The sequence below is a fragment of the Vanellus vanellus genome (assembly GCF_965231255.1).
Source record: "Vanellus vanellus genome assembly, chromosome: 5".
In the NCBI taxonomy this organism is placed as follows: domain Eukaryota; kingdom Metazoa; phylum Chordata; class Aves; order Charadriiformes; family Charadriidae; genus Vanellus; species Vanellus vanellus.
In genome coordinates this window covers 41,895,370-41,907,962 of record NC_138910.1, presented here as the reverse complement: position 1 = coordinate 41,907,962, position 12,593 = coordinate 41,895,370, and the positions used below count along the sequence as shown (strand labels likewise).

The window sequence follows — 12,593 nt, the reverse complement described above, 5'->3', positions numbered from 1 at the left end:
TGTACTGATTCATCTTCCCTCTTTGCTATTGGAATTTGCAGAATGGTTACAGGGACAGACTGTGCTCCCAGTCATATGTGTAGCCCCCCACAAGCCTGTGCAGTAAAGGAAATCAAGTCGACCCAGCAGAGAAGTTTATCTGCAAAGCAATACAACAGAGCAACAAAAGTCAGGAGAACCTTATAAGGGCACATGCCTTTTCTAACTTAGAGTTGAAAAGTTAGGATTTCAGTAGAAAAAAAAATCTGAAAAAAACAAGAACATGAATCAGAATACCCATGGCCAAAGCAAAGGTTTAGGACATTCTTAATTGTTATTCGGATGCAAAAACCACAGAAGGGTGGTTATAAAATCAAACTGATCTAATCCTAAGAGAGACTTCAGGTGAATCTTCCTTTCATTTCCTGTTAGCTTCAGGGATGAACTGACAGCAGGACAGACAAAGGAGTTGCATCCATTTCCCAAAATAAGTAAGAGACATCTCAGAAAGTCTAACAGCATGCAATATAATAATTACTACATGTTTGTGTCATAATTACTGTCAGAGATTCCTTTAGAAGTGAAACCAGCCTGTTCCAAATTGTGTTGAAATACAACTCATAAGATTAGTTCTGGCTGCTAATAAATGATGGCTATGCAAGAAACTAATTTGAGCATCGTTGAAAATTATGATTTTGTTTTGTGTGCTTCCAGTAATGCTTTCTTAAACAAGAATCTTACATTTGTCCCTGTATTTGTGTAACTAATGCCGTGGAAAGCATTAGACACAGTCACACACTTGCTAACACTGTATTACTCGTTCAAGTTTCAGACTGAATTCCATTTTCAGTTCTGTGTAAATACTTATACTCTCCTTGAACCACCTAAGTGCAATGCAAAATTACATGAACTGGACTTAGAGCAGACATAAATGAGGTCCATGTCAATCATTTAGCCTCCATGGAAGTATATCCCATATATGAACCTTTTAAATGCCATTTTAAAATAGTTGCTAAAAGCAGCATGCTGGAAATGGGGGTCACTAAATGCAGCATCCTGGAAATGCATCTAAAAGTCTTATTTCTTAGGAGCAGAACTCTCCTCCTCTAATGGTTGCAGAGCGCTGATAGGTACTATGTACCTAGACCTACAGAAGTTATAAACTCCCTGGAGCACTCTTGGGCTATGTTTGCACAGCACCAAGCACCTACGGGCTCTTGCTCCACAGTGCAAGGTCGCTTGGTCGCTTCCTCATGTTTGCTTATTCCACCATAGCCTGTTCATTATGGATTACCTGTACCATTACCTCTTACATTTTAAGTAGGTTTCCCCTAGTAACTTTTATTTATCATAATCCTCCTGTACTTGAAGATTCCTCATTACCCTTTCCTTTTCCATGTCAATTGAGCTTAGTTAGCAGCTCACAGCAGCAGCAGGACCTGTTCACACATTCACTGGAAGGGTATGAAGAAACAAGCACTGTGCTACACTGAAAATTTGACCAAGACCTACACACAGTAACAGGAAAAATAACATACAATTGCCTCATCATTGCACATAACATGTTTCCTAGAAGGGAAACCCTTCTTTTCCACTGATTTCCACTCAGTAACGCTTCCTTTGGAGCAGCCTTGGTAAACTACATCCCAGTTATAAACAGTCATACAGCATCATTTTCTGACAATGTGCTTTTCACCTTGCTTTTATCAGAGAATTCCAGATATGTCATAAGCTGGATTTTGAGGATGACAATTTGTATCTTAAGTCTTAGAAAAGCAGGAACGCTTTCTGAAAGCAGTCTGTCATTTTAAGAAACAGGATATTTGCTAGTTTATGATGATGTGTCCCCCTTCCAAAACCAATGCTCTCCCTCACTATGGCCACCTTAGTTCTGAGATTATTTTGAGGGATAATGTGTGTCCGGTAACTCAAAACAAAAAAAATGCAGCTCAGTAGATCTAAAAATAAAAATTAGGAAAGATGGGAATTAGCTCAGCACAGGTCACCTCAATTGCCAGGTCAGGTTTCAATTTCCAGTAAGTTTTCAGCAGGGTAGCTTGTGTTAATGTATCTGTGGGCATTCCTCATCCAGAGGAATAGAAATTTCTTTGAAAACAGATACCTGACATCACAACTACATGCTTTCCTGCAACAAAGCATGTGGTGGATCTCTACACTGCCTACTGAAAGGGTCTTCATCCCAAGTGAGATATTACTGCTTGCATTTCAGTAAAGGTAATACAATTGGTTTGCGGTAAGTGAAACAAGAGCTTGGTGCCTAACTTGCTGAAGAACTCTTATGGAGACCCATGGACATTCAGCTTAAGTTGTCTAGAAACACTGTAGACTACTTCACACTCACGCTTGTCTGAATAGTTGCTTTAATAGATCAGGAACCACAGCAGACTTTTATATTAATAATCTCTTTGCCAAGACAGAGTATGCTCGAGAGGCACAAAAACAGTTAGCGACACAACCTTCCTGTACAATCTGAACTTGAGCGCTGGTCCAGGAGCTCTACTGGAATGGGGCACACTGTTCTTTGCTCACTAGCAGCTTCCTGCTTGAGAGCCACAATTATAGTGCATGCTCTCTGCTTTGCAGTGTGCCTTCAAACTGGGGAAAAGAGACGCTCCCAAACCAGCAGAGATGGCTATAGGAAGACAGGGGAAAGAGGATGACAAAACTTGTATACAGCAAGGTTACATTAGATCATCACACTGAAGATCCCATATGCTTAAAAGGGGTTGAAAGCCTAGCGTTTCCTTTTTCACTTTTCTTTTGTTCTCAGAATTGGTTTTGGACAGCAAGAAATAAAGTCAGAGAAAGAGGCTATTAAATTTATTTTGAACAGAACGTAACCACATCGTTTTTCCCCAAATGTGGTGTGAAAGACTTTAACCTTGAGTCGACAGCAGTAGATAAAACATCACTTAAGGTTTCCTGTTTCCAACCTGTACACATATGTTACACCTCACCTTCTCCCCTGTGCAGAACATTATTTCTCCTGAATGGAGCGGTATCAGCTTACAGGCAGCGTTGCTCAAAGGAAAACGAAAAGTTTCTCTCTCTCAAAAAAGCCATTTTGTTAAACCAAATGTTCCACAAAATGGCACGGCCGCCTTGCAGCCCGCTCTCCGTGCGGGGACGGGCCTCTCACCCCGGCCGGACTCCCCTCGCTGCCCACCGCTCGCAGCCCCCGGCCCGGCCCTTTGTGGCTGCCGGGTCGGGCCGGCTCCTTTCGGCGGGGCGGTGGCGGCCCCCGCCCGGCCCCCGGCGGCACCGAGGCCAATGGGCGCCGGGGCGGCGCCGGCCTCCCCCTCCCAGCGCCGCCCGCCCTATATAGCGCCCGGGCGGCGCCGCTGTTCCGTCTGTCGGGCTGCCTGCGAGCGGCGCCGCTGTTCGTGCCGTGCCGTGCCGTGCCGTGCCGTGCCGTGCCGTGCCGTGCCGTGCCGTGCCGTGCCGTGCCGTGCCGTGCCGTGCCGTGCCGTGCCGTGCCGTTATGCCGGGCCGCACCGTGTGGCGGCTGGCGCTGCTCGCCCTTTGCCTGGGGGCTGCAGCGGCGGGGGGTGGCGGCGGGCAGCGCCGCGGAGGCGGCGGCAAGAGCCGGCGGCAGGCGCAGACCACTTCGGTACCTCAGGGCACCCCCGCGCAGGGCAAGCGTGAGTACCGCGCCGGGATGGGGTCCTGCGGGACGGGCAGGGCAGGGCATGGCGGGGGGGCTGGGCCGGCCCCTCCGCAGCGCCGACGGGACGTGAGCGTTGCCCCGATCCCTCGGAGCGCGGCGGGAGCCGCAGCCCCCGCCCCGCTGGGTGACCCCCGGGTGGCTTTTGCTGTCCCTCGGGCCACGCAGCTCGGCCCTTTGCCGCCCCTCGGGCTCGGCGGCACCCGCAAACGTGCGAAGCCGGGGCAGAGCAGCTGGTGCCCGCTGCAGGCGCCGTGTGCCTGTGCCGTGCCCCTTCCATCATTGCCTCTGCCCTCCGTAACTCCAAACTTTTCTTTCTCTTCCCCCTCTGCTTCCTCCCTCCTCCTTCTCCTCTCTCCTCCCAGAGACCTGTTTTGACAATGGAAGATACTATCAGATAAACCAGCAGTGGGAGCGCATTTACCTGGGAAACACGCTGGTCTGTACCTGCTATGGTGGAAGCAGAGGGTTTAACTGTGAAAGCAAGCCTGAACGTAAGTTGGTGGTCTCTTTTCTCTACATCAAGACCCCAGAACAGCTTTTGATGCCGAGTAAGCTAAGCCTTGTACTGAGTTATAACTGCCTGACCGGGTTTTCAGCTGAAGTTTGGTACTTAGGGTCAGTAACGGATCTACACTCAATTACATAGAAGATCTGGCTTGGGATTTTAAGAAATGCTTTTCATTAGCGATGGGCCTGCCACCAGAACCCTGAGCCAAATATCACTCATCTCTGGAGGATTGGATTTAAACATTAATTTTGGAGCCAGCCTCTCCTTTGTAATGAACTGATCTGACTCCTGGACTTGCATGGGGAAGTTCAAATCTGGAGTCACTTTGCAGCGCTGGCTCTGTGCTGTTTGATTGCTTCACCCCAACTCTTCATAGCTGTGTGGTGTCGTCAGCTTGTTTAAAAATATTTCAACTTACAACTTTCCACAGCCCCCCAAGCCCTGCTGTGAGCTTTCTATAATTGAGTGTAAAATGAGATTGTTTAGTCTTCTGCAGAAAAAGTTTAGGTAACAGAAAGAACTTTAAAAGCAATGTCTGCTGGAAGATGCCTCTTTCTGGGATACAGTGCAGTTTAGATAATCAGATGCGATCTTTCTGTATCTATTGGTCTGAAGCCACTGGTTTGCCATAACTCCTTTATGTTGCTCTGGAGATATAAGAGAGAAAAACTGGTTCCTGGCTGACAGTGTTCATGTAAGACAGATGGGAGCGTTCCAGTAATCTGTTTTGCAAGGCTTGTGTGCTGCCTGCCTTGAAGCTAGAGTATTTTAAGTCCCCTGAGTACTCAGTCCCCTTACTCCCCCATAAAAGGGGGTTTAATCTAGTTTTCCTTCCCCTGCAGGGTTTCCCAAGTTTTACGGTTTCAAAGTCCAATAGCAAGTTTCCTGTATGGCACAGTTAACTTTGTCCTGTAGTGAAGGAGGTTGTCCTGTTGCAGATCTCAAGTCTGGTGGCAGCACTGACATAACCATTCTGTAATCATTTACTTACGCACTAGTGTGAACAATTCACGAGTAGGGCTGTTGACTTCAATGGGAATGCTGTAGAATTTGGGATTAATATACTCATTTTTTTGTCAGGTCAGAACGAGGAGGATTAGCATGACAAAGCACACAGCTTCTAGGGGATGTTTGCTCCCTCCTGTCTTCTTTACTGTTGCACTTCAAACAGCTGGGATTGATCCTTCCAGGGAATGGATGTCCATGTGCCATGCTCAGCTTCTGGTTTATCGGGGGAGGGAAGCTGAGGTTATTCAACATCGTGGGGACCTTGAGGGGGGCGAATTTCACCCAACTTCCTCTCTCCTCTTCCATCCCAGGAAGGAAGAGGAGACTGATAGCACTTTTCCCCAGAAAAAGAGCATCTGTGTGAGGATGCGAGGAATGTGTGTTTCTGTTGACTGTACATGTTACTGCCAAGGTTACATGAATCTGATTTTTCTCCCTTTATAGCTGAAGAGACTTGCTTTGACAAATACACTGGATCCACTTACCGAGTAGGGGAGACATACGAGCGCCCCAAGGACTCTATGATCTGGGACTGTACTTGCATTGGAGCTGGACGTGGGAGAATCAGCTGTACCATTGCCAGTATGTAACCAAGAGCCTCTTGCTACAGCTATTGTTCCTTAGTGTCATATTTTCCAGAGCAATTTACACAATATTTCCAATGCCCATTAGCTAGAGTTGGGGGGGGGCGGGGGGTTAATCCAAAGCCTGTTAAAATCTTGGAATTGAAAGTCCTTGCCCCATGTACATACATTTGCACAACCAAATTCCTCTCTTATTTAAGAGGTAAAGTGCTATGTGTAAAATCATAGGCCAAAAATTACTGTTAGTGTCCAGCCATACTGGTTAGTACATTTACTATATACAAGAGTGTGTTACATCTTCACAGGCACACTTATGGAAGTAGTTCTTCTGATTGGAAAAAAGAGTTGAGGGTCTACTCTGCAACTGGCGAGTCAGAAGAACACCATCATTAATAGGACTACTCTAAACAAATAATAAATAAATACCACCTGAGAGCCAGTCCCCCTGTCCTCCAAAAATGTCATGCCAACACTTGTCCCTGAGGGAGCTGGGATTTTGTATCCAGACACGATCTAAATGTGCTCCTGCAACTCCTTTTGCACCAGTCTGACCCATACTTTCCTCTGTTCCTCCCTCTCTTCCCTTTGTCCTTTCTCCCCAGCCTTCTCTTTCATCTCTCTCTCTGTCTGGAAATCCTTTCCTTATTGAGTCACTGAATTGTTCACAATTTCCCTTCAGTTCATAATTGGACTTTCTGCGAGCACAGATGAAGATCACTGTGTCAGGACTTTTAGACTGAGATTTCAAAGTTCCTGAGGCACCTTTTGAGAAAAGTCATGTTCTTAAAAGTATCCAGTTTCTTGTTTAAGACACACATGCTGATGCTAGTAGCATTGCCACAAAGGACTCGGAAGCCAGCTATCATTAGAGCATGGGGACAAAAAAAGTATTGAATCTAACAAGTAGACCTGAAGCCCTTCTGAATTTAATGGCATTTTATTGGGCAGGGATGATGAGTGCTTAAGAAAAGAAAGAGTCAGTAAGGAAATTGCAAACACAAGAGCAGCCTCATTTCCTCATCATCAGCCTGGTTTAGAGCTCAAGGGAGAGTCTCACTGACTGTAACTGGCTTTGAATCAATCTTCATAACTCTTAGATTCCCTGCTTTCATAAATGAGCCAACAAAACATTTTAGTGGCTCCTAATAAATGACTGGGTGTGTGTTTCTCCTTTCCTTCTTGGAAGAAGACCCTGGGGTTGCAAACTGCCCTTTACCATGTTTCCTTCCCTGATCCCAGGCCAAGTGGTGGGTGCAGAGTGCCTCAGGGCTGTGGGGTGTTGGTGGGCTGGGAATCTGCCTTTCCAGGGTCAGGTTTCCAAACCCAAGAGGACCAATGTCCCACCAGGGTGTCACACCAAGCACCTCCTTATTCTCTATATGCTGGCCTGGCCACCATGTCCCTCACACTGTATAGGGACAGCCACAGAGAGGCCCAAGTTGTACCACCTCAGAACAAGATGGAGACAAACACTCCCTCACCAGCCATCAGGTTGTGAGCAGCACCTCCTCAGATCCTGATGTTCCTCTTTCACCAGCTGGGTCTCAGCTGTGGTTAGAAACCTGGAGGAGGTCAGCTGAGGAAAGAGGACAGGGCCTTGGAGTCTCAGAAAATGGTGGGTGCTGTTTTGCAGGCTGGAGGAGGAGGTGGCGGCCATAGCCTGCCCCACTCATCCTCCCTGTCCCCCACCTGACCCTCTTTGCCCCTGGCTGTGTGACCCTTACCTTGTCCCCATGATGCTGTCCTCGGTGCGGTTCCTCACCTCAGCTCCCCTCTCTCCCACTGCAGATCGCTGCCATGAGGGTGGCCAGTCCTACAAGATTGGTGATACTTGGCGCCGGCCCCACGAGACTGGTGGCTACATGCTGGAGTGTGTGTGCCTGGGCAATGGGAAGGGCGAGTGGACCTGCAAGCCCGTGGGTAGGTAGCAGCTCCCTTCTTCTCCCCCAGCTTGCTCGGGGTGTATGGCCTCTTTCTCTTTGTCTTCCCTGAGGCGTCCCCGTGTGTGATAGCGCTGGATGGACTCTTATCCCCTTCCCTCTCACAGCTGAGCGATGCTACGACAACACAGCTGGGACATCCTATGTGGTCGGCGAGACGTGGGAGAAGCCCTACCAGGGCTGGATGATGGTGGACTGCACCTGCCTGGGGGAGGGCAGCGGCCGCATCACCTGCACCTCCAGAAGTAAGTGCTGGCCTGGCACCTGCCGGCTGCTCTGTTTTATTTATCTTATTTATTTTTCAAATCTCTCCTGCATCAAAAAGAAAAGGTATTCCTTTTTCTGCCCTGTTGCAAGTGACAATAGTTTGAGAGGGGTGGCCATCTTCTGAGGAGTGAGACACAGACACCTCTGAGGTGAGAGGGGAGCGTTTGCATGTCCTGGTTGCCATTTGCAATCTGGGGACACACAGGAGAGTTGGTGGTCAATGCTCGTGACAGAGTAGCTGGATTGTGTGGGGTTTTAACCTGATGTAGAGAGAAAGGTTTAAGAAATCTGCAGGCCAGCTGAGTCAGTCGTGTATCTCCCAGGAAGTCGGGGGAGTTACTTGGTCTGCAAAATATCAGTTTGGCCTAATCGATGTTTCCTGCACTTGGGCCACTACAACCCCATGCAGCGCTACCGGCTTGGGGAAAAGTGGCCGGAAAGCTGCCTGCCCAGAAGAAAAGGACCCGGGGGTGTTGGTTGACACCCGGCTGAACATGAGCCAGCAGTGTGCCCAGGTGGCCAAGAAGGCCAATGGCATCCTGGCCTGCATCAGGAGTAGTGTGGCCAGCAGGGCTAGAGAAGTGATTGACCCACTGTACTTGGCACTGGTGGGGCCGCACCTTTAGTACTGTGTTCAGTTTTGGGTGCCGCAGTATAAGAATGATATTGCAGTGCTAGAGAGGGTCCAGAGAAGGGCAATGAAGCTGGTGAAGGGTCCTGAGAATAAGTCTTATGAGGAGCAGCTGAGGGAACTGGGGTTGTTTACCCTGAAGAAAAAGAGGCTGAGGGGAGACCTTATTGCTCTCTACAACTACCTGAAAGGAGGTTGTAAGGTGGTGGGTGTTGGTCTCTTCTCACACGTTACAACCAATAGGACAGGAGGAAATGGTGTCAAGTTGCACCAGGGGAGGTTTGGGTTAGATATTAGGAAAAACTTCTACACTGAAAGGGCTATAAAAGACTAAAACAGGCTGCCCAGGGAAGTGGTTAAACTGCTATCCTTGGATGTGTTTAAAAGCTGGCTAGGTATTGTGCTCAGGGACATGGTTTAGGAGTGGGCCTGGTAGAGTTATAAAATGGTTGGACTTGATGATCTTAAAGGTCTTTTCCAGCCATAATGATTCTATGATAGTATCTCCATTCCTGTTTTATTTTAAGTAGCCCCCTGAGGGAGAATTAGGTGCATTTAAAGAGAAATAGTTACCTGCTCCAGCAGCGGGATCTGCCAGATTAAAATGTCTTCTTATTTTTTTTATTTTTTATTATTATTTCTTATTTATTACTGTTTAGTATATATGTTAGCTAAAACAGGGTTTGTTTTGTCTGCTCTTCCATCTTGGTTGTTAGTTTTTCCCACCATGTTGTCTTCACTGCAAACATGCTTCACCAGCACAGGTGACTTTTTTAGCTTTTACATCATTGAAGGATGTTACCGTAAATATCCCATTTTATTTGTATTTGCAAAGCAAACAGGGCTTTTAAAAATCAAAAATCTTGCTTGTCTGTCTACCTTCTGTTCCGGTTTTGTTAGGAGTAAACTCTGTTGTGGAGCTACCATGGTTTACACAGATTGCCTCAAGAAAATTTAACTTTGTACTTTACATGTTTGTTATGCAAGGTTTGAGAAACTCTTCTTTAGCCTTTAAATTGCCTCATATTCAGTTGCCTCGGGGTGCACAGATAATGGATTTCTGCTGATATAAACAGCAGACCTGTAAAGAACTAAAACACTAAGGAGGGTTGAGATTAAAACTGAAGATCTGGAGAGACTTAGTCAAGAAATAAGCTGTAAAAATCAAACCGGCCTTCACAATATTACGTCTGTTAAAAACACATGGGGAAAAATCAATAACCATCAAATAGGAATGAATAAACCAGAAAGTGGTGTTTATGAATTTTGGAGGAGTTATTACTAATAAAAATAATTTGGCAGGATCTTTTCTCCCATAACTCAGGTCTGCGTTGTTGTATCGTAGGGGAAATTGCAATAAAATGACCTGTTCATTTTTCATTTTGTTTTTCACATGTAATCAAATAGAGAAATTCAAATTTATGTATGTAAAATGATAGCTGTAGCCCACAAAGTAGTATTATGCTTCAGTACGTGCTGCTGTTTTATATCATTTATGGCCAACATTTTTCAGTATCACAGCTGATTTCATGGGGGACATTTCAGCTTTTCATTGTCTAACTTGAGAATGTGAGTGTCCATAAGAGGGTTTTTTTTTTTTTTCACATTTGCCGAATTACATTATGAACACTTCACCAATTTACCACTTTTCTGGCAAATACTCAGTTTTTGGTCACTTTAACTACTGTGAATTAGTAATGTGGTTTCCACATTCATATTCTATCCCATGTGCTCTTTCAGTGGCATGATGCATATGTCCTTGCACAGTTCTTCATAAATCCATGTTCACTGATCCATGATTATATTTGAGCCCTAAAGTTGCCCTTCAATGAGAAGGTAAAATGTTGTAATGGAAGAAAAACTAGTTAATCCATGTGGATCTGGCATCCAGACAAAAGTAGTTTGTTATGCTGTCCTTTGAACCCATTTACTCAGTTCATCAGGGGCTGTGGGTTATTAAAGACAACAGGGAGATTTAGAAAGTCTAATATTCCTGGTATGACATGAGCAGCTTATATTAATTTCACTGTATCTTCGTGCACACTTCTCTTGGAAGAAATAGAATTTAACGTATTACCCTCAAACAGGTTTCAGTTTCTCCCAGCTGAAGTAGAGCCTCAAACTTGAACTGTGCCCTATTTATAGTATGAAATGACCCAGCTACAAAGACTTCTGCTTTAAAAAAACAAAAAAAAAAAAACCAAAAAAAAACATTAAAACAAGTTTAAGCGTTAAAGGTGTATGCTAGACAGAATGGTCTTAAAACAGCTTTAAAAATAACTAGCAGGAATGTTTTCAATCCAGAATGTGTTTTTTCACATTGATTTTGAATATAGCTTACCATGTTCACAGTGGGAATGTTATGATGCTAGTTTTGACAAAGGCTACAAAGGGAAATCACAGTTCTGGAAAGAAATGGGAATTTTCCCTTAGAATAAAGCATCAGGATTTTCAGATGCTCTTAGCCTATGCAGTTTAACACAGGCTTTAGTGCATATAGGACTTGTAATAGTGGGCTGCATAAAAATTAGGTGGGCTCTCAATAAAGGCTTTAAGCTATCAGTTTGTTTGATAGGGTTGGTGGTTCAATACTATAAATTGCATGGTGAAGCCATCCAATGCAGAAATAGCTAACAGTCTTGTTCCTTACACAGATAGGTGCAATGACCATGACACCAAGACTTCCTACAGAATTGGAGACACGTGGAGCAAGAAGGATAACCGTGGAAACTTGCTTCAGTGCATCTGTACCGGTAACGGCAGAGGTGAATGGAAATGTGAAAGACACACATCCCTGCATACGACTAGCACAGGTAAGTGGGCCATCATAGCGTGTCAGGTAGGGGAAGGGACAAGCAATGGCACATTCTGAGTCGTTAGGACTTAGTGCTGAATTATGCCATCCTGATTTAAGCATCTAGGAGTCTTGGCAGGGAAGGATTGTCAACAAAGAGGCTCAGAGTCCAGGAGATGCTCCTTGTTTGTGCATTTCAAGATAAGATTAATTTATAACTTGTTTCGGTGCAGAAATGAGGCTTGCACATACAGACGTGATTGCCTGCACAATTACAGTGCAGTAAATCACATCTAGAGCTGTGTATCCACAGGAACTATCTACTAGCTTTGTCTTGGAAGCATGGCACTTCAAGTTAGTGTTTGAACTTTATGTATTTGCCTCAGGGTAACTTTGTTGAAATGTCCTTAATTTAAACTCCACTGAGACCATCTGGTTTCTTTGACAAGATAAATACACCTACTAATGGTTGAGCTTCAAAAACCAGAAATTTCAAGGAGGGTATACAATGCAATTTAATACATGCACATCAGATAGTAATTTTGGTATGAAACATTACCTAGTTTATAGGTAGCATACATTTTTTTTGCCCAAGGTTTGTTAAAGTCTTCAGCTTCTAAATTTTTTTTTGCCATTTCAAGGATCTAGGTTTCCTTCTGGTAAATGCGATGTAAAACTCCTCTGTTTTCCTGCAGTATCTATGCTAAATTTTTCTTGGTGAATGACTTTTAACCACCAAGTTAACTTCAAACTCTCAGAAGGTCTAAACTTCAAAATGCACAAAGCTTCAAGGGTTACTTTTTTTTTTTCTCCATTAATATTTCCACTATTTCAGCAGAACTGAATTTGTGGAGATTCTTGTGGGAATTATTAGCAAAAATTTCCACAATGTACACAATGAGCCTCTTTGTCTTTCAGTATCATTCCAAATGATAATGAACCAAACCCTTTGATTCAAAGTTTAAAAATTCTAGGGTAAATGAATTCATTTGTGTTTTACTTTTCCTTTTCAATGAAAAATTCAAAATGAATCCTTTTTGCCTTATCTCCCTAATTCCTCAGTAGTTTTTTATTGTTGTCACTGATGTTTTCTATTCTAGATTTTCTTCAACAAAAAAAAATTTTTCAAAAAGAAAAATTTTTTAAACAATTCCTGTGAAAAGCAGTTGATGCTCTTAATCTTTTCTGAAGCCA

The 12,593-nt window shown here is 44.7% G+C and overlaps 1 protein-coding gene across 2 annotated transcripts in view; it reads left to right on the top strand.

The window, feature by feature from the left end:
• Positions 1–3,478: 3,478 nt before the first annotated feature.
• Positions 3,479–12,593, top strand: part of FN1 (fibronectin 1) — a gene marked incomplete at its 5' end in the record, with an annotated part of 55,710 nt that continues 46,595 nt past the window's right edge. The window contains 6 exons of one of the 2 annotated variants that reach the window (XM_082483673.1): positions 3,479–3,641; positions 4,030–4,158; positions 5,628–5,765; positions 7,556–7,687; positions 7,815–7,952; positions 11,260–11,418. In XM_082483673.1, coding sequence (XP_082339799.1) covers positions 3,482–3,641; positions 4,030–4,158; positions 5,628–5,765; positions 7,556–7,687; positions 7,815–7,952; positions 11,260–11,418 — 856 coding nt within the window. The remainder of the gene's footprint in view (positions 3,642–4,029; positions 4,159–5,627; positions 5,766–7,555; positions 7,688–7,814; positions 7,953–11,259; positions 11,419–12,593) is intronic. The other variant, XM_082483672.1, reaches the window with a different exon arrangement.